The sequence below is a fragment of the Dipteris shenzhenensis genome, chromosome 20 (genome assembly GCF_047967505.1).
Source record: "Dipteris shenzhenensis isolate YYH24624 ecotype China chromosome 20, Dip_SZ_1.0, whole genome shotgun sequence".
NCBI classification, from domain to species: domain Eukaryota; kingdom Viridiplantae; phylum Streptophyta; class Polypodiopsida; order Gleicheniales; family Dipteridaceae; genus Dipteris; species Dipteris shenzhenensis.
This window is the reverse complement of record NC_141615.1, coordinates 26202411-26225069: the sequence shown is the minus strand read 5'-3', so window position 1 is coordinate 26225069 and position 22659 is coordinate 26202411. Positions and strand designations below refer to the sequence as shown.

The window sequence follows — 22659 nt, the reverse complement described above, 5'->3', positions numbered from 1 at the left end:
GTTTTGGTGGGTGCAGAACACCCTAATCTTCTTTTTCATTCATTTATATATGTTTTTGAGTATTGTACATAACTAGGGTAAAGGCACAATGAACTTTAACCCCCACACAGGTACTCTCTGGAATCCTTAGTTGATAAATCTCTTAACCATTCAAGGTCAATTCTACCATGCTCTTCATAGAGTGTTGTCAGTAAAGCTTGAATTATTCCACTCAGAACATGGTGCATTCCACATTTCTTGATGATATTTGCTAGCTCTCATACGTGGATTCCTGGAAGCTCAGCAGCTCTGTGGGAGGAAGCAGAAGCTTTGTGGGAATCTTTGTGGGTGACTTTACTTGCATCCGAGTGTGCAGAGACCTTGGAGGAACCTTTGGAAAAGGCACTTTGGTTTTGCGAAGTGGTTTTGAGAGCTTGTTCAGTGTTTTCAAAGAAAAAGTCATTTTTAAAGCTTTTCCCTGTTTCGTTCGATGATAGGGACTCCGTATTGACTTGATAGACTCAGCAACTATTTCTTGCTTTTGGTGTCCACTTCACTTTAGGAGCTTGGAAACACCTTCATTCTTGAATCTGGGATCATTTCATTGGATTTCTGACTCACTATGTTAGTTCCTACGTTTTTCTGCCCGGGTGTTGGAACTCAAGTTTGGAGCAATCATTTGCAGATCTGTCAGTTCCGGTGGACTCAGGAGATCCTAAAACTTCTATGTTGCTCATCATTTGCACTCCGGTGGAGTTTACAAATAGTTCTGTTTCCAAAAACGTTTTTTAATCCGTGTGTTGGACCGAGTGATTGAGACCACGGTTTCCAAAACCGTCTATCCCATTGCATTTCGGACGCCCAAAAACCCCTACCTGTCAGTTCTTATGCGATTCAATGGAGTATTTTCAGAGTTATAGATCTCTGTGTATTGGATTTCGTCTCTCTGTTATGCATTTTTTCATTCTAAGGTTTTGAAACCTTAGATTTATGCCACATGGCAGTGGATAAGTGTTGACTCCCATTTCTCACTCATCGGTTGGGATTTTGGAGTTTCGATAGAAGAGAGATATTTGCAGATTTTCTTGCTGAGTTTGATTATGCAATGGCGCCCATGTTTTGAGACATCTCAGGTTCTATTTTCAGTAGCGGTCATTGCCGTGGGACCATGATTTCTTGAGCATACCTTATGCAGATCACTCTGGTTGCAGTTTGAGCCATGTGCGCTCATTTGTGGTGTGCATTGGGTTGCAGTGGATGATTTATAGTCCATTTGGATGCATTGCAATCCTTATTGGATGCACCTGATAGGCCCAGATTGCCTTGTGGGATGCTATTTTTATGGACGCTTTGCACATGGATGCTATTTTATGCTAAGGGACAGCTTTGACACATTTCAGGTGATGCACTGATAGTGTTAAATGCTCTCTTGGATGAGATATTATTGATGCATATGCCCATGGATGGTGTTTATGCTTGAGCCATTTGGCACTTATTGGCATTTTGGATTGCCATTGTAGTTGGCATTTTCTTTTGGGCCAGATTTGCTCATATGGATGCATAGTATATGCACATGAGTCACATGCATCTTTTGATGCTTTGAGCTTTGAGTTTTGGTGATATTTCACTCTATTGTGGCATACACATTTGGGTGCACCTAGTATTTGGTGTGATTCTCTCTTGCAGGCACTAGCATTTGGAATTTTGCTTTATTTGCATCAGGGCATCCTCTTCCATGTCTGAAAATGAGTTTTTCAACATTAAAAAGTTTGATGGGACAAACTTTTCTTTGTGGAAAGAGTAGATAAGGGATGTGCTTATTCAAAAGAAGCAGATTAAACCCTTGGCAGGGATTGAAGCTAAGCCCGCAAATATGTCTGAGGATGATTGGAATGAGTTGGATGCATTAGCAAAGTCTACTATTAGACTTCATCTTGCAGAGTCAGTTTATTTCACAGTAGTAAAATGAGCAGACTACGGAAGATTTGTGGAAGAAATTGTGTGCCACTTATGAGAAGGAAACTGCCTCTAATAAAGTTTACCTCATGAAGAGGTTGTTTGAGCTGCGAATGAAGGAAGGGGTCTCCATTGCTTCTCAATTGAATAAATTCAATATTATTTTTAGCTAGCTTCAGGCTCAAAAGATGAATTTTGATGCAGAGACTAAGGCAATATTTCTCTTATGTTCATTGCCATCCTCATGGAATACCTTCCGTACAACTGTCAGTAACTCTGCACCTGGCGGAGTACTGAAATTTGATGATGTTGTGGGTAGCTTGTTGGTCGAGGAGATTAGACGGAAGTGTATGGATGGCAACAACCAGGATGCAGCCTTAAATGTGCAAAGGGATAGATCACAGTTCAGGGGGAAGTCCCAAGAAAGAGGGAAGTCTCGTAGCAAATCCAAGGCACAGAACATTGAGTGTTATCACTGTGGCAAGAAGAGCCATATGAAAAAGGATTGCTACAAGCTGAAAAGAGAGCAAAAGGATAAGAAAAAGATTGTAAATTGTGGTGCAAGTTAGAAGGAAGAGAGTCCAAGGGAGGACAAAGGAAAAGTGAAGATCGAGGAGATCAATGCAGTCACACATGATAGTGACAATGACATTCTCTTCATGTCTAGTTTATCTACAGAGTTGCTTACCACTTCAGATGATGCATATTCCCAGGATTGGATTTTGGATTCTGGTGCTTCATTCCATGTTACTCCCCATAGGGAATGGTTCTCCACTTATGACAGTGGAAAGACAGGTTGTGTGCATCTTGGAAATGACTATGCATGTGACAGTGGGAGTAGGTGACATAAAGTTTTCTTTTGCAAATGGGTCTGCATTTGTTTTCAAACATGTGAGACATGTGCCTAAGTTGACCAAGAGTCTTATTTCAGTGGGTCAGCTAGATGATGCTAGTTTTCACACCACTTTTGGCTTTCAGAGCTGGAAAATTCAAAAGGGCTCTATGCTTTTGGCCAAGGGTGCCAAGTATGGGACTTTGTATCCCTTACATGTATCATGGGTGTTTGATCATGTTGTTGCAATAAACGAGCAGCCAAGCACTTCTTTATGGCATTGCCGGTTGGGCCATATGAGCCAAAATGGGATGAAACTCTTATGCCATTTGGGTTATGTACCGCATTTGAGTTTCTCTGATTTTGAATTTTGTGAGCACTGTCTCTATGGGAAGCAGACTAAATCAGCCCATAAAAGAAGGGGAAAGAAAGAGTTTGAAAAGCTTGATTTGGTGCATTCAGATGTATGTGGTCCCATGCCTACACGGTCATTAGGCGGGGCTGAATACTATGTGACATTCATTGATGATGCAACTAGGAAAGTGTGGGCTTATGCCATAGCTCGGAAGAGTGATGTGTTCCAGGTATTTTAGAAATGGCTGGCCTTGGTTGAGAATCAGTCAGGTAGAACGTGTAAATGCCTACGGACTGACAATGGTGGAGAGTATCTCTCTCATGACTTTCAACATTTCTGTGATACACGTGGGATTAAGAGGGAGCTCACATCCCCTCATACTCCAGAGCAAAGTCCAGTTGCAGAAAAGATGAATCGTACCATTCAGAAAGGTTGCAATGCATGCTTTCCAATGCAAGTCTTTCTGGTGGTTTTTGGACTGAGGCAATGAAGACTGCAGTGCATGTGATCAATAGATCACCTAGTAAGAGTTTGGATGGTAGTATGATTCCTAAAGAGGCATGGAGTGGCAAGAAGCCCTCTTACTCTCATTTGCATATATTTGGGTGTGAGACATATGCACATGTGCCAAAAGAGCTTCAAAAGAAGCTAGATCCTAAGTCTGGGAAATGCATCTTTCTGGGTTATGGTGAAAGTGGAGAGATGGGCTATCATCTCTCGGATCCAGAAGCAAAGATCATACATAGCCATGATGTAGTCTTCAATGAGAAGAAGATGCATAAGGCACCCATGAGGGATGTTGAAATGAGGAGAATCACTTTCCAGGATGTGAATCCACCTGCATATGTTGATAGTCAGCAAGCTGTCCATGCACCAAATGTGCAAGAAATGGTACCACCAAGTACTCCCACAGGTATACAATCAAGGGTAGATGATGGATCATCTATTGGTGGAAATGATGAGCCAAATGTGGCTGATATGCAGGTGGGACAACAAGCTGAAATGCCCTTGAGAAGATCATCTAGAGTGTCTAGACCACTTGATAGGTTTGTTCCAAGGGTAGACTATGTGATGCTTACTGATTGCGGGGAGCCTTCTTGCTACAGAGAGGCTATGATGCGCGGGGATCAATGCAAGTGGGAGTATGCTATGCAATCAAAGATGAGTTTACTTATGAATAATAAGACTTGGGACTTGGTTTCTTTGCCACATGGAAAGAAAGCATTGCCATGTAACTGGGTCTACAAGATGAAGGTCACAGGTGATGATGTGCCTAGGTACAAGGCCCGTTTGGTTGCTAAAGGATTCAAGCAAGAGAAGGGTGTGGACTTTGATGAGATATTCTCTCCAGTTGTGAAGATGACCACACTTAGATGCATGCTTGGACTAGTGGCAGCAGAGGATATGGAGCTTATGCAGATGGATGTTAAGACAGCTTTCTTGCATGGGGCTCTACATGAGGAAATTTACATGGTGCAGCCGGAAGGCTTTGAAGAAAAGGGCAAAGAGCATTTAGTTTGCAAGTTGAAGAAGAGCCTCCATGGTCTTAAGCAAGCGCCTAGAGAATGGTATCATAAGTTTGATGCTTTCATTCAGTCCCAGGGTTTTAGGAGTGAAATTGATCACTGCCTCTACACTAAAAGGGCTAAGGATAATAGCTTGATAATCCTGGCACTATATGTGGATGATATGCTATTGGCTAGAAAGAATACTTATGAGCTAGATGCATTAAAGGCCAAGTTGCATGAGGCCTTTGATATGAAGGATTTGGGACTTGCAGGTCACATTCTTGGTATGCGCATCACACGTGATCGGAGTACGAAACTCCTTTGGCTTTCACAGAAGGAGTATGTTACAAAAGTATTGCAGCGTTTCAATATGGAGGGGGGGAAGGCAGTGAGTACTCCATTGCCTCCATATGTGAAATTGAGTCATACAGATAGTCCCAAATTAGATGAGGAGAGGGCCATGATGGCCAAGGTTCCTTATGCATCAGCGGTTGGGAGTCTTATGTATGCTATGATAGCTACTAGACTAGACATTGCATTTGCAGCTCATTTGCAGTGGGAGTTGTTAGCCGGTATATGGCTAATTCAGGAAAGAGGCATTGGGAGGCAGTTAAGTGCATCATGAGGTACATGAAGGGTACCAAGGAGATGTGCATCTGCTTTGGTAGAGGAGACATGCGTGTACTTGGGTACACATATTCAGACTATGCAAGGCATGTGGATAGTAGGAGATCCACTTCTAGTTATGTGTTCAGCTTTGCAAGTGGTGCAGTGTCGTGGATGTCTCGTGCACAGAAGTGTGTTGCTTTGTCTACCACAGAGGTTGAGTATGTTTTGCAGCCGTGACAGAGGGTTGCAAGAAGGCTATATGGCTTGATTGGCTAGTGGGAGATTTGGGGATTCATACAGGTGTACTGACATTGCATAGTGATTCCATGAGTGCTATTCAGCTAGCATGAAATCCGGTCTTTCATGCAAAGACCAAACACATTGAGGTCAGGTACCATTTCATCAGGGAGGTACTTGAGGACAAGCGCATAGAGCTTGTCAAGGTTCATACAGATGATAACCCTGCAGATATGCTGACGAAGAGTCTACCTAGTTAGCGGTTTGAATATTGTCATGTATTGATGGGCATAGGATAGTATGCTCACTGGTTGTTCTTGTTAGATATCAAAGCTCCACTCTTGTGTAACTATGCGGGAACCAGCTAACTCTACTTGTAAGCCCCCCATATGAGGAGAAGGCATTTGAGTAGCTCGGTTATCTGGTAGGTCCTGGTTTGGACACCAGATGGGGGCCATGTGTGGCTTGATGGCTGGACGGCTTCAGATAGAGTTGGCACACTGCCAAGTAGGCTACATGCAAGTGCAGGAAGGCATCCCATGATTGACCGCATTGAGGGTAGACGGAGCATTTCTCGGGGCAGCCCACTCTCGAGTTGCGGGGCCCGTTTGGAGCGCCAGATGATCTCGGATAACTCTCGGCCGTATGGTGACCGTAGGATAGTTGCTCTATTTTGCACCACAATTCTATCGTGTGGTCGGTGGCCTATTTCGGGACCGACCCCCAGTCGGCCGTTTTGGGCAGACTGGGTTGATCATCCAATTGGGTCTAACCGACTACGAGTGGTGGCTATATAAGAGCAAGCCCGTGAAGCCCATTATTATCATTGGCATTAGCAACCCTGATTCCTTAGCATCTAGCCTCCGTCCTCTACTATTTCCAGCATGCCATTGAAGCTTCTGTCACAGGAGCACACGGCTTGGAGGCAGCGCCATCTATTGTATCAATTTTATAGTAATCAAATTTTTGATTCTCCATACTATCTATTTTTCTCTCTTGCATACGAGATCCTGTTATCTGTTGAGCACAGATGTTGTATTGTTTTCTTAACCTAATATCCCATGCTAAATGTGACACTTTCCTGAGTTGGAAAAAAAACTCCAATGTATTTTTCATCAAAAAAAGCATTGAAAATGACTTAAACACTTGTAATGTAGTGTTTTATGGATAGACACAAGATGATTGCCTTATAGTATAAACTTTACAAGCTTGTTATTTATGCTAACTATATTACTTGTCATGTCTTTATACAATTTATTAATTTATGCTAAATATATTGCTTTCTTTTAATGCTCATTTTTAAACCAAAAAAATCCTAATGTTTTCCTACATGGAGAATATTACACTATACTTTCTTATTTCTTAGATAAATAAGTCATTCTCTATGTAGATACTTACAATTACTACATATAAAAAGATACATGATTGCTAATTTGCTAGATAAAGCCTCATTTCCTATATAGGAATTATAGAACCCACTTCATTCTCCATATCAAAACTCACATTTCGTAGATAGCAATGTAAGTGGGCTATATAGGAATACAATTCCCTACTTTGCAAATGTGGAATCCACTTCATTCTCTATATAAAAGCTTGCATTTCCTAGATAATAATATACGTGGGCTATATAGAAAATAAAATTCCCGCATAGCAAAAGTGAAATCCACTTCATTCTCCATATAAAAGTTCACATTTCTTAGATAGCACTATATAGGTAATCAAATTCCCAAGATAAGAAGTACAAAATCAAGTTAGTTCTCCATATAAAGACTTACATTTCCTAGATTTCTACATAGGAAATACAATTCTCTAGATAATTAAAAGAGGAAAAAATGGTTATTTTTATCTAGTAAATATGCTAGAATTTCCTAGTTTGGTAGGCGCATTTGACTATATAGAGATTGGTCAAAAGTTCCTTGTGAAAGTCACTCCAACCTTCCAAACATTCGCAGAACAACATTTTTTCTGTGAATTCTCACCTTGTGTGGATGATGTTTGAGGCTAAGGCTTACTGTACACGCGTCCTAAAATGCACCATTGGTGGTGAGTTTTGAAGGCTAGCTCAAATTTCGAGGCATAGTTGGAGTGCGAAGTCTAGTGCTCCTTTACGCAACTCATTTTTTGAAGGTGCCATTTTGAGCACTAGTGCTCTATTTCGCCTCCAGCCAATAGGAGGCCATCATTTCAAACTGAGAGTGGGTTAACACTAGTTTGGTAGCATAACAGGACATAAAAGTGTCTTTTTAAGGTTTTGGTACAAAATTCACAACTTGATGTATAAGATGCGCCTTTTGGTGATTTCCTCTCTTGAGCTTAAGGTAGACTCATAGGACTATTTTTTAAAAATAGAAAGAGTACAAAAAACCAGTACATGTGATTACAAAATGCTCACAAATGTATTGTAACACAACGTTTCACGCAGATAGTACTCACATTTGAAACTTTATTTAGCATGCGTGAAAATAAAAATAATTTCAATGAGCTCTTATTTTTTATATAGTGTTTATATAAGTATATAAAACACATAAGAGTGACAAAAAATTATTAAAAAATCATTTTGTCAAGATTGATTTAGCAATTAACAAGAGTGGTTAGCCTAGCGAGTTGCATTGTAAGTCGCATTTCATAAAAAAGCATCCTTATATACACCACATAATAGCCACAATGTGTCATACCTTAACTTTTTGTAACTTTTTGTAATTGGTATCACTCATTCATGATTAGAGGACCGTTATAAGTATAATTTAAAGTCTTGAAGGTTCTTATGATACCCTTTAACCCTTGTACCTTGAACTTAGCATGAATTATAGCATAATGAACAATCAAAATACGGTTTGAATTTGGTGTTCTACATGATATTAGGTCCCCTTAAAACTCACGCTACTCCTTAATATCTTATTCAAAACATATACAAAGTATGGTTGAGTTTGGAACTTGTTATAGGTATCAAAGAATTTGCAAAAGATCAAAATTTGCCTCGCTGTCAGCATTATCCAAAATTACGATTGAGGCCATAAATCATAATAAGTATGATTATCTAGCTCCAAAGCAATCTAAACATATGTGTTATAATAATCCTTGGACTCTAGAACTTAAAAAATCTAAAAAAAATCATTCTAATGAAGAAGTATGGCCATTTTATCTAAAACCTGAGAAAACAACTTGAGATTTTGGAGTTAGGTTGACCTTAAAACTTTCGGTAGATTTCAAAGTAATAAGTGCAAGCTCCAATCCATAATAACTCCAAGTTTTTTTAAGGGTATAAGCTATAATGGAAGATAATAAAATCCCCAAAATAGCTTATGAATGCTTTTGAATAATTCTGGAAAGTGGCTAAGTTAACGGGACATAAGAGTGTAAATGTCATGTCCTTCTACCAAACTAGTGTTAAAGTGCCTTCAATGCTCCCAGAAAGTTACAGATTCGGATGGGTAGGCCAATGAGAACTTCCCACCTCTCAAGTGCAGAGCTCCTTGCAAGTACTCAGACCTCTGTCCAACCTCTATTAAATGCTCCACCAACCTCTATTAAATGCCAAAGCAATTTATGTGTGTGAACAAAATCTTATTGTGCCACCAGCTACTCATTTGTGTCTCGTGTGCACTGGCTCTAAATTCTCTCAAACCTCACCCTAGATTGTTTAGAGTAGCATGTCCGAATCTGTGACCGTGTGACCAGTAATATGTCAACAGCCATTCAATGCCTCCCGCTTTGTTATATGGAGCTTGTGAGCGGCTTCCCTCATAGTGGGTCTCTCTCCCTGCTGCGCGCTTGTGCACACCAGCTCTAGCTTCAGCACCAGCAACCCTTCCACTCTCTGTGCATCCGTTAGTTTATCCATCCTTGGATCCATCACTTCTGCAAGATCCACCTTCCTTGCCAAGCTCTCCCTCATCCAGCCCACCATCTCCATCCCCTCCGTAAAGCTTGGATCCACCGGAAGCTTCCCCGTCACCAGCTCCATCAGCACCACCCCAAAGCTGTAGATGTCGCTTCTCTCTTTCGCCTTCATAGTGTGCGCGTATTCTGCACAATAAAGACACTCGAAATCATCGGCGCCTTTGCTTAAAATCGTATCTTACCAAAAAATGCTTTAGATCTTCCAGAGTCCCTATAGCAGATCATTATCCCATCAGATGAACGCAAGAGGACCTTCACGTACAAAGTGTAACTGCAACTACGGGCTGGAATTCCTATAGGATGAAGCGAGTAAAAAGGCCAGTTGTGTGTAAAACTCACCAGGCGCAACGTACCCATAGGAACCTGCGAAGATTATGGAGGAAGATTCCATCGCCCTTGAACCGTCCACATGTTTTGCAAGCCCGAAATCACCAACATGAGCTTCTCCCTCAGAATCGAGTAGGATGTTGCTCGTCTTTATGTCGCAGTGAACGATCTTTGGTCTGCAATCGTGGTGCAAGTAAGCAATAGCCTCAGCTATTCCAACCATAATTTTGAAGCGCTCGTCCCATGACAGCTTCCTCACGAGCGGCCCATGCAATCTATCCCACAGACTGCCGTTTGGCATGTACTCGTAAACAAGAAGATTATGACCTCTGTGCGAGCAGAATCCAAGCAACTTTACCAGGTTGCGGTGACGTATCTTTCCCAATATTTCAACCTCCCTCATGAAACTCTTGTTGTAGATTGACTCTTGCTCATTGACGAGAGCCTTCTTTACTGCCAAAACTTGACCTGAGTTCATCACTGCCTTGTAGATGGTGCCGAAGCCCCCGTAGCCTATGACGTTGCTGTCACTCAAGTCTCCTGTTGCTTCCATGATATCATTGAATGTCCAATCGACACCGTTCTTACTGGGAAAGATATGTTCTCTCTGTATTATTGGGGGAGCCAACCTTCGCCATTCATGCCGTGGGCACATGTAAATCAAGAGGAAGAGAACGGCCACCAGGATAATTAGTGTACCGGCCAAGATGATGCCCGCAAGTTCTGCCCTTGACAAGTGTTCCTCTTCAACTATGCCCTCACACGGCTGAGCCAAAGGGGCACCACAAAGGGCCATGTTGCCTGAGAATGAATCGGCTGGGAATTTGGAAGCTGAAATCGGTATCGAGCCGGAGAGGCTGTTGTTGGCCACATTGAAGGTTATCAAACTAGGCAGCGAAGCAACCGCATCCGGGATGTTTCCTGTCAAGTGGTTGTTTGACAAATTCAATCCCTCTAAAATACGGAGATTTCCAAGGGCAGAAGGAATATGGCCCAACAGTGCGTTGTAACTTAGATCAAGAACAACCTGCAGGCTGGACAATTGGCCCAATTGTGTTGGAATTTGACCTGAAAGGCAATTTTGGGAGAGTCTGAGCTCAAAAAGCTGAATTAAACTGCCCAGAGATGACGGTATAGTGCCGTTCAATTGGTTATCGTGCAAGTCCAGGATCGTGAGCTGGGACAGGCTCCCTATTTCTACGGGAATGGATCCGATAAGGTGGTTCCCACTCAATCGTAAAACCTCAAGGCTCGATAGATGCCCTAAGTGTCGAGGGATGGTACCAGTAAGTTCACCATTAGACGAAAGGTCAAGCCTTGTTAAGCTAGGCAGGTCGTCCAGGCCCCCAGGGATTGTTCCCGACAGGCGGTTATTGCCAAGAAGTAGCTGAGTAAGAAGTGTACACTTCATGATTTCGTATGGAATGGACCCAGTGAGATTATTGTAGCGGAGATCCAGAAGGCCCAAGCTAGAAATATTACCCAGCTCGGGTGGGACGTTGCCACTCAGCGCATTGTGCCCGAGCCTCAGCCGAACAAGGCCAGCAGACTTGCCTAACTGTGTAGGAATTTCACCTTCCAATGAATTGCTGGTCAGATCAAATATATAGAGCTTACCATGAGACCCAAAGTCGGGAATGGATCCAGAAAGCCTATTGTTGTAAATATTCAGTATCCTTAGACTCTTGCAATTCAACAGCTCAGTTGGAAGGGACCCTGAAAGCTTGTTTTCGAGCAGGAGAAGTGTATCTAGTTGGCTTAACAGACCTAGTGTGCTCGGTATACTTCCGGTCAATGAGTTGGTAGAGAAATCTAGCGTTTGCAGAGTGCTGCAGATTCCCAACGACGGAGGTATCACTCCTGACAATTTATTTTCGCCCAGATGCAAGTAATTCAAATCTTTCAATTGGCCAAATGACAAAGGTATCGAGCCTGAGAGGTGGTTTTTTGAAGAAATCTAGCTGCTGCAGCGAGAGGCAGTTCCCCAATTCTGGAGGAATGGGACCGGAAAGATGGTTGCTATAGAGGAATAATTTCTGGAGATTAACAAGCTGGCCAAGTTCGGTAGGGATGATCCCCGTCAACGAGTTTTCATGGAGCATAAGTAACTGTAGGTTCTCCAATCTGCCCAGCGATGCAGGAATGCTGCCGCTGAGTAGGTTGCCGTGTAACTCTAAGTATGTCAAATTGGAAAGGGCAGCAAGCTGAGACGGAATACTGCCGGTGAGTTTATTAGTGTGTAGCTCTATCCCCTGGAGACTAGTGCAATTAGTCAAGTCAGTCGGGATGCTTCCGGAAAGCATGTTTTCGGAAAGATAGAGGAACTTCAAAGAGGACATGTTGGAAAGACTAGTGGGGAGTTGTCCGACTAGTTGGTTGTTGCGGAGAACCAGATACTCAAGGTTGACAAGATTCCCTAAAGACGGAGGAATAGTCCCCGTCAAGTTGTTATCGGAGAGATCAAGCAAGACAAGTTTCCCCTGCAAGACCGGGGGAACCGAGCCGCTCAACTGATTGCTACTCAAGTTAAGAAGATTGAGAGTGGCGAGATTTGCAAGCTCCGCAGGAATGATCCCGTCCAAAGAGTTGCTATGCATGCATGCCTTAGGCTTCGTCGTCCAGTGTCACAGGCCGTCGCCATTTGAGCGTGCCTTGGACGAAAGATGACCTTTGCTTTTTGAGACAACTGAAGGTACGTCTTGAGAATTGACAAGATACACTTTCATTTCGACTTTTATATCAAGAACAAAGTTAAGGGCCCAGCGCCACTGAATTTTGTTCGCGTGAAAAAATTTAACAAATGCGCACAGAAGCACCCTCGCCGGTCATTTGAGCACCCTCTATGAACCATTGCTTGGTGACCGGCGGAGACTTTCTGACCTCCTCGAGAGTGCAGACGGACTAGGCAGAGGGACGGATGTTCAGCAGCAGCCAATCATCATTTCATCACTGAGGGATGCATTTAATAACGTGTCACGAACATAGTTTTGCCTTACAAGAGGTCCTCAATTACTGTTCTAGCGCGTAGATGGTGCAAGGCTAGCTGCACATTATACCTAGGGTGTGTCCTTGCTCTCAGAACTTTTTATATATGCATATAGGGTAAAGGGGCCAGTAAAGAGGCGGGTACCTTTAAAATGTCATCAAGCACCCCAATAGGGAGGGAGGTGCCACCCAATGCTCTTCATAGAAAAAGATGATGTGTCAAGCACTCTTTTCACCAATTTTTGGGCACAGAGTGCCTTAGTACTCAGCCTCACTTGTCAACCTAAGCACTAGCACTCATAGATTTATATCTTCCACAAATTTTTTGAAAAGTTTGAAAATAAAAATTAGCTCCCTATTAAGACCTGATGATTGTGATAGCTTCAAATTTGAATTCTTATTTTAGGAAGGCCATTTCTGCGATGGATTAGTGCTAAAAAGTTAGCCCTCTATAGTACCGGGCCCCTTACCCTATTATATAAAACTCACGCCCCAACTCACCCATCGCTTATCTATGGTTCCAGACCTGGCAAGCAACTAATCTTCCCCTTCCATAGCAATTCATCCTTGAATAGCACATGGCATCATAATCTAGGTGTACCCTATAAGAGTGTGAGGTAAACTACTTGTCTTTTAGAGGTGTTACTATTAAAGCTTAAATACTAGACCCTATCACCTAATTATAAATGTCATGGTACAACCCGAATAGCAAAAGCCATGGCAACCCCATGGTAGGGTTGTCGGCCTAGTGCTAGTGCCTGACTTTTCGAAATGTCTCTTTTCTTACGTCCTTGCAAGCGATGAGCCCTTGCTTGCAACTTTTTTTGTCTGATGCTAACCTTTGAGATCCTTTATAGGTTGCAATTGCTACTTATAACTTGGAAATTTAACTCGTTGTGCAATCATAGCCTTTAACTAAAAAATGCTTGACCTCAATTCGTTCCCTTACATCACGACTCCCTACACAACCAAGTGTATTACAAGAATCTACCAGCAATCAATCTACCAATCAGGCCTATTTGTAGCTATCAATGTAGAGAATTGACTCAATTGACTTCAACGTATGTAGAACCTTCGAGGTACCTTTGAAAATTGGCACACCAACCAACTTCTAGCTAACAATCACCTCTCCCTTCATATCCCCTGAAGGCATCTTTAAAAACCTTTGAAAATAGCACATACTGGCCATACCTTTGAAAAACTGGCCATACCTTTGAAAAACGCTTGGACATACCTTTGAACATAGCACATACTACAAAGTCTAGCAAACAATAAATTTTTTCAAAGAAAGCCGCTCTAGGCTATCACCTGTCCAAGAAATAGCCCTTGTGTGTCTCTGTACTCACCTTATCTCTATATCTTGAGTGCAAGCCACGGCAGCTTCGTGGAAGGCCTACTGGCCAACCACAAAAAGTAAGTGCATGAACCTAAAGTTTCCTTTGATGGTGACCTTTGAGACATGTTTGTGAAATATGTCAAGTAAATGTAGGTTTTAAGAATTGACACCTCGGTCCTTTGTCAAAGATGCACTTTCTCATGATGGGACCTGTGAAAAAGGGATTTTGGAATCTTGATTTATATCAAGAACAAAGTTGAGAGCATTTAAGATTACATTTATATATATATATATATATATATACATATACATGCATGCACACACACACACACACACACACACACACACACATTCAATCATCACTTATCGATGGGCTTCCTGCCCTAGCTCTACCCTATAAGCAACTCTTTCCATAGCAATTCATCCTTAATCGAATAGCACATCGCATCATAATCTAGGTAGTATGCTCAAAGAGTGGGAGGTAAACCACTTTTATTTTAGAGGTGGTACCATTAAAGCTTAAATACTAGACCCTAGGACCCATTTATAAATGTTATTGTACAATCATCCTTTTAATATAACATTAAAGGAGAAAGGGCTACAGTAGCCCTCTGGTAGGGCTGCCTGCCTACATAGGCGACGGCCCACAATTGAGGCCCACAATTGATCCTAGTGCCTGACTTTTCCAAATGTGTTTTTTCTTACATCCTTGCAAGCTTGTGTTTTTTCTTACATCCTTGCAAGCTATGAGCTCTTGCTTATGGTGTTTTTTTGTGTGATGCTAACCTTTAAGACCTCTTTATAGGTTGCAATTGATACTTTTCACTTGGAAATTTAACTCATTGTGCAACTATTGAGGTAGAAAATGCTTGAGCTCAATTCGTTCCCTTACATCATGACACGTTACATAGCCAAGTGCACTATCGGTTGTAATTGATACTTTTCAATTGGAAATTTAACTCATTGTGCAACTATTGAGGGAGAAAATGCTTGACCTCAATTCGTTTCCTTACATCATGACACCTTACATAGCCAAGTGCAGGAAAAGAATCTAGCTAGCAATCAATCTACCAATCCGGCCTAATTGTATTAGCTATCAATCTAGAGAACTGACTTCGAAACATGCATAAGACCTTGGAGGTACCTTTGAAAATTGGCACACCAACCTACCTCTAGGTAACAATTAGCTTGAAATTCCCTTTATATTCTTGAAGGCTTCTTCGAAAACTAGTGCAGCATCGAGATTCTAGATACAAATTTAGACTTTTCACATCATATCGCTTAGACATACCTTTGAAAAATAGCACATACTACAAAGTCTATCTAACAATCAATTTGTGCAAAGAAAGCAACTCTAGGCTATCATGTGTCCAAGAAAGAGCCTTGGGTGTGTCTCTCCTCACCTTTCTCTATATCTAGAACGTACTTTAGAAAACAACTCACAACACTTATTTCATGAATTTTGGACTCATATGTCTACATTTGGACAAATCCTAAAAATCCTTCCCAAATAGAAAATTTACTTTATGAGAATGTTATTCGAAAATCAAAAGTTTACTTTCTAGCACTTTCATTTCCACATATGATACATTTCAGAATATCTCTCTACAATGTTGCACTAATAATGCAAAAACTATTAAATTTTTTGTATTTCTTATTTTTAAGGATCCTATTCTACTTTTAAAAATTCCTTGAGTTATTAGTTTAAATCCATAAAAAACCATGCTCTTGAAGATTCAAAAAATTAAAAGGTCTATATCATGGATGATTTTTTCCGCTTAGTTTCGTTAAGAAGCGAAACTTTTATATTGGAGTCAAAAGTTTGTATGCCTGAAGAAAAAATAAAGGTTTAAAACATTCTTGAAACTTTTATGAGAAAAGATTTAAAATTTCGTCAGGATTTACAACTTTTTCTTCAAATTTCAAAAGAAAATACATAAAATTGTAATATATTCTATTGATATTATGAAACTAAATAAACTAGGCTGATACACTTTTGCCACGATTTTATATAAATACATAAGTATAGCTTTGATGAAAACATCCCTGGTCTATATAGATAAGAGCCCTGGAAGACTCTTTTGAATTTCAATGCAAAAAATTCTAACACTATTGAAAAATCAAAAAAATTAAAAGGTTTGCATAGACAAGATTTGACATGGAAGACTCTTTTGTACTCTAAAAAATAGCAATAGCTATGCTTGCAATTTTACATTATCATATGTTTATAAGAAATATTGCTAGTCTTTGTACAAAGGACTCTGTCACGGCCTTTTCATCATTTAATTTTGCCCTTACAATGAGTTTAGAACAAATGGGAGATCCTAATATTTTCTTATTAAAATGTCCGATTCATCGCCACTTGTCGCTTGGGTGCCATCTTCATTCACTCTCATCTGACCACCGTCACATTCAGTCTTTCTCGATGCTTGAATGGTGTTATGATGGGCATTCTTCATTTGTGCTTTCTCCTTCTCCTTCCTCCTTATCGAGCATCTTTATGAACTCTATAATGTGGTAAATAATTGGTTGTGGTATTTTTATTTTGTCTTGTACATCATACCCCATGTGCTTCCTTGTTTTCTTCGTCCTTGATTTCCAAGATAATATGATTGTCTCCATGGAAAGCTTTGAAATTGCTTCATGGTCTGGGACCCATTCCTTTTTCAAACAACTAGTATACAATGTATTGTTATCCTGTTCTCCTTCCTACCCCTTGGCTCATACCATACCGCTGTAAATGTTGTAGCTCTCCCCTATCCATCCATGCTCACATCCACCACTTTTGAAACCCAAAACTTCATGTTCTCATGTTTATCATCCGATGGTCAAACTGCAAAAAAACAATGGACATCTATGTCTATTTGTGGCATAAACTCTCTCTTCTTCAATCCAAAATATGGACGTGGGAGCAGATATTCAAAATCAGTTTCAAAGAGACCACCAGCTGCGCGCAACTTGTTACCAACATTTGATCAAAATAAAGACCGTTCTGCCTTAATATCATCTTCTCGCATTTTTGCAAGGTCCTTTATCAATTGGTAGGTCTTGCTAATTACAACAACAGTGTATTCCTTCCAAGAGGGCTTCCAATTAGGAAATCTCCAAAGCATTTCCTCTTTGTATGTAATAAAAGCTTCTAAGCCTTCTATTTCACCTTTGGATTTCTCGCTGAATTGTTTTACAGGAGCCCATGTTGGATGCATTTCTTTGCTCAGAATTGAAGTTAAGAGACAGTAAGGTTCTTCAGGTTCCCATTTTGTATCAAGAGCATAGTGTTGCCACTGCATCACTGGTTTTTCATCCTTTAATAAAAAGCGAAAGTAGTAAGGAGTGCCATGATCTATAAGTGCGTCACTACCTTTTTGTATGAAAGGTAGAATAAAGCTCTTCCAATCATACACTCTTTTGACCATGGAGCATATTGTACCTTCCTTGCGGCCACCAACTTGCCTCCCACATTTTCTTATCAAGTCATCCATCATCTCCATGTCCTTCTATTTTAGTTCTCTTGAGAGTGTGCTAAATACCTAATCGATATCCTCATGTGTGTTCCCAACCAACAAAAGTCCAACTTCAATCTCTTTGAAGATTTGAAGAGTGATTAGTATTGAGCAAAATGCAAAGAAGAGTACATTCTTATTCTCTCATCCACAATTGTGTGCATGTACTCTCAAAGTTGCTTGTAGAAGACCTTTTTTGGGATGTACACTGTGAATTGCCTTCATAACGAACGTTACAACTTGATTGCTATCATGTAGATGCAAAGAATCAGTCCATATGTCTGCAAAAAACTTAAATCCATGCACTAATACTCCACATAGATGTGTCTTCAAAAAGTACTTTTCGTGTAGCTTACGTGGAGTGTTAACGAGTCGAGGTAATGTTGTTCTATTTTAATCCATACCATCTACAATAACACACATGTACTCATTTGGATGAGAAATAACTTGCTCCCCCCATATGCATATTTTATTCTAGAATGCCAAACAAGTCCATGATGAAATTCTCTCTTTTTTTGTATGCTTCTCTTTGTTGTGGAGACGTTCCAGTCTCAAGTGCTTGCTTTAGATTATCAGTATAGATACACTTTGACATTTTTTGCCTCTTTGGGATTATAGCATGTCCAAATCTCTTCTTCCCAAGAGTATACAAAGTATGAAAAGATGCCGAAGCAAGCCCTCTTTGGCTTTGTGTTTCTCCAATAGAGATAAATACTTCTTCTTTTATCAAACCTATCAAAAGATGCATTTCGAATAGATGGGGTTGAGGTAAACCATTTTCATGAATGTAGTCTTTCAAAATTGTTTTTGCCGCAACTGTTGAGGTTCTTGTTTTGGGCCTTCCTATGTTTCCATGAATATTAAATTTTATTCCATAGTTTGCTTTACTAGCCAAATTTCAATATGTGCCATGTGATAATCCTGTAATAATGCAAATTGTAAATACTTTTTCCATATATAAGAGGCCTTATCTATTGTCTTGAACTTCACCTTCTCTTGTTATTTACAAGAAAGCAAGAGAGTATTGTGAGTAGTTATTCGTTTCTTCTATTTCCTCTAATTTGCCAAACATGTTCTCTACATCCCTTGATGTCATGTAAGTTAATGGGGTGCATACATCTACGCTTATAGCATGTAGATTGCATCACTTTCAGCATAACATCTTCATTCATTCCTCTTATTCTCTTTTGTTTCTTTTCTGGATCTCCCTAGACTGAATTTCGTTTCATGCATTTGTATGTCAATTTTTGTTCCTTCTGTACATCCTTATTTGGATTTGTGTAGTTCTCCTTGTAAGATTTATTTATCACTTTGTTTTCATGGGATGTTGCATCCTTGATCTTATCATAGTCAAAGTCAAATACCGAATAGCCCTTTGTTGATCTCATTTCTACTTTTGATACAATCGTAGAACCATTTGCATTAACTGTTTCTTGGGATGTTGCATCCTTGATCTTATCAAAGTCAAATACCGAATAGTCCTTTGTTGATCTCATCCCTGCTTTCGATACAATCTTAGCACCATTTGCACTAACTGTCATGGTGGTGATAAAGTGTCTCGAATGATCTTCAAACTCATCTATTCCTGAGAGAACATCACTCATTGATCTCTCATTGATGCACTTTCTATGGATTTCATAACTCCCACAGTCTTGAAATTCCTCTACTCCTTAGAGAACATCACTCATTGTATCATTGTGCATGATTTTCATAGTTTCATAGTTACTTTTAATCAAGTGAATTCGAAAGTTACTACAAAAGTCACGGGATCAAGAGGCAGAAACCCCCGCCACATACATCACAACAAAATGGAGTAGCAGAATGCAAGATGCGCGTCATCTATGAAATGGGCAGGAGTATGATGAAAGGGAAAGATTTGCCAAAGACTTTCTGGGCTGAAGCATGTAACACTGCAGTTTACATTTTGAATCGTAGCTACACGAAGGCTGTGAATGGGATGACTCCACTGCAGGCCTTTTCTGGTAAGAAACCTTCAGCTGCACATTTTAGAGTTTTTGGATGTGATTGTTCTGTGCATGTCCCTGATGCTAATAGGACTAAATGGGAACCAAAGAGCCAAAAGTGTATTTTCTTGGGCTACAGTGAAGAGGCGAAGGGTTACCGTCTCTATAACCCTATTACCAAGAAGGTAATAGTAAGTCGCGATGTGGTCTCCTCAGAACAGCCGCATTAATTGGAGGAGGATGCTTCCTTCCCAGACAACCAAGACCAGGATATCCATCCAGTACAACCACCAACAGCAGACCGAACTCCCCTAATGGTGCTTGGGAGGATTCAAGATAAAGAAGAGGAAGAAGAGCATGTGGAACCACAACGGCAACGGCCATTCCCGAAGTGGGTAAAGCAGCTTTTGGACGACAGAGAACCTCTTGCCATTGAGGAGGAACCATCCGAACACCACCGGTCCAAGAGATTAGAGGAGCAAAGAAGGGTGTAGGAACACTTCAAGGTCAACTACACTTTGATGACAGAGGTGATCCGTGCTGATGAACCCAAGTGAATTGAAGAGGCACAGGGTGATTATAGGTGGATGGAGGCTATGCAGTCGGAGTATGGCTCCATAAGAAGAACAACACTTGGGAATTTGTGGATCATCCACCAAAATGCAAGGTAATCGGCACCAAGTGGGTGTACAAGACCAAGTCCGACGGCACATTGGATAATTACAAGGCTCGGCTCGTGGCAAAAGGATTCGCACAGGTACATGGTTTTGATTATCAAGATACTTTTGCTCCCATAGCTCGACTAACCACAATTCGTAGTGTTTTGGCTTTAGCAGCCTAGGGAAGTTGGCCCGTGTTTCAGATGGATGTAAAATCCGCCTTTCTAAATGGAGATCTCAAGGAGGAGGCTCGGGGGGGTCACTCATCATATGTAATCCTATCACGTGAGTTCAACAGAAGGATATTTTTTATTTCTAAAATTTACAGAAATAAATATACATAAGGGACTATTTAAAATAGTTTTGGAAAAAATTTACAGATTTGTATAGAAAAGGGGTACATTTTATTAATGAAAAATTTACAGATAAGGGATTTTAAATATAGGCCTTGAACGCACGTGATATAGAGGGTTTATACATAGTGACCTCCCTGAGGGAGGAGGTATGTGTGGAACAACCACCAAGTTTTGTGATCCCTGATTCAGAAGGTAAAGTCTGTAAACTGAAGAAGGCACTTTACCAGCTAAAATAGGCCCCACGAGCATGGTACCATCGAATTGATGCCTACTTTCTGTAAAACGGGTTCAGGAGGATCCCATCTGATGCAAATTTGTATATCTTCAGAGAAGGAGGCAGGTGTATGATCGTGGTCCTTTATGTGGATGACCTTGTCATAACAGGGAACCATGAAGAGAAGATATCGCAGACAAAGCATTTGCTAGGAAGAGAGTTTGAAATGACAGACCTCGGACTGATGCATTTCTATTTGGGGATTGAAGTTTGGCAAGAGCCAAAACAAATCTTCATTTCACAGCTGAAGTATGCTGGAGAGATACTGAAGGCATTTGGCATGGCTGAGTGCAAGACAGTTGGCACCCCTATGGAGGTTGACGTGAAGCTCTTAAACAAGGATTCATCACCACTAGTGGACGAAGCGAAGTACAGAAGGCTTGTGGGCAGTTTGATTTACTTATGCAACACACGACCGGACATCAGTTTTGTGATTGGTGTGCTAAGCAGGTTTTCCAATAAGCCCCGGGAGAACCATTGGAGGGCAGGGATGCGGGTGCTGAAATACATCATGATTATGGCATCACCTATACCAAGGGCAACATCTTGACCGGATTCTGTGACTCGGATTGGGCAGGAGACGTGGACAGCAGGAGATCAGTGACAGGTTACTGTTTCTTACTTGGATCTGGAGTTGTGTCATGGGTCAGCAAGAAGCAACCTATAGTTGCTCTTTCTTCTATCGAGGCTGAGTACGTATCAGCATGCTTTGCTTCTTGCGAGGCAGTGTGGTTGAGGAGGATTTTAGGGGACATGGGTGCAGTGTAGAACAAGCCTACGCAGTTATCATGTGACAATCAGAGTTGCATGGCGATTGCAAAGAACCCTGTCTTCCACGCTCGCACAAAACACATTGAGATTCAATATCACTTTGTACGTGAGTTCATCATAGATGGAGAGGTCGACTTGGTGTACTGTCCGACTACAGAGAATGCTGCGGACATCTTCATGAAGGCTCTTGGAAGAGACTTGCTGGAGAGGCATCTTCATCGACTTGGCATTGGGCCGAAAAAGTAAGTTCACTTGCGGGTGGACATTGAGGGGGGGTGTTAGATATCAATGCTCCACTCTCGTGTAACTACGCAGGAACCAGCTAACTCTACCCATATGAGGAGAAGGCATTTGAGTAGCTCGGTTATCCGCCTGGTTTGGACACCAGATGGGGGCCATGTGTGGCCTGATAGCTGGACGGAGTTGGCACAATGCCAACTAGGCTACATGCAAGTGCGGGAAGGCATCCCATGACTGACCACATTGAGGGTAGATGGAGCATTTCCCGAGGCAAATCCACTCTCGGGTTGCGGGGCCCGTTTGGAGCCCCATATGATCTCGGATGGCTCTGGGTTGCCGAATGGCGATCGTAGGTTAGTTGCTCTATTTTACGCCACGGTTCTATCATGTGGTCGGTGGCCTATTTCTCGACCCCCAGTCGACCGTTTTGGGCAGACTGGGTAGGTCACCCAATTGGGTCTAACCGACTACGACCGGTGGCTATACAAGAGCAAGCCCGTGAAGCCCATTTCATCACTTGCTACAGCAACCCTGATTCCTTAGCATCTAGCCTCCATCCTCTACTGTTTCCAGCTCACCATCGAAGCTTCTTTCACAAGAGCGCACAGTTGGGAGGCAACACCATCTATTGTATCAGTTCTATAGTAATCAAATTTTTGATTCTCCATACTATCTGTTTTTCTCTCTTGCGTACGAGATCCTGTTATCTATTGAGCACAGACGTTGTATTGTTTTCTTACAATTACTCCATTGCTCAATACATCCATTTGTTAGAATCATCATCTATGATGTCATTCATTACATCTTTAGCATTCCCAAAGTATTTTCCTCTTTCATTTTTTCGTTACCTCGATGTATTCCTACATAA

The 22659-nt window shown here is 41.3% G+C and overlaps 1 protein-coding gene across 1 annotated transcript; it reads right to left on the bottom strand.

Annotated features, from left to right (window-relative positions):
• Positions 1 to 9161: 9161 nt before the first annotated feature.
• On the bottom strand, positions 9162 to 12300 carry LOC147889465 (uncharacterized). The gene is made up of 3 exons (XM_087391261.1): positions 11709 to 12300; positions 9716 to 11602; positions 9162 to 9502 (listed from the first exon to the last, which is right to left on the bottom strand). The coding sequence occupies exons 1-3, from the start codon at positions 12298 to 12300 to the stop codon at positions 9162 to 9164; spliced, it is 2820 nt and encodes a 939-aa protein (XP_087247387.1).
• Between the last annotated feature and the right edge of the window lie 10359 nt (positions 12301 to 22659).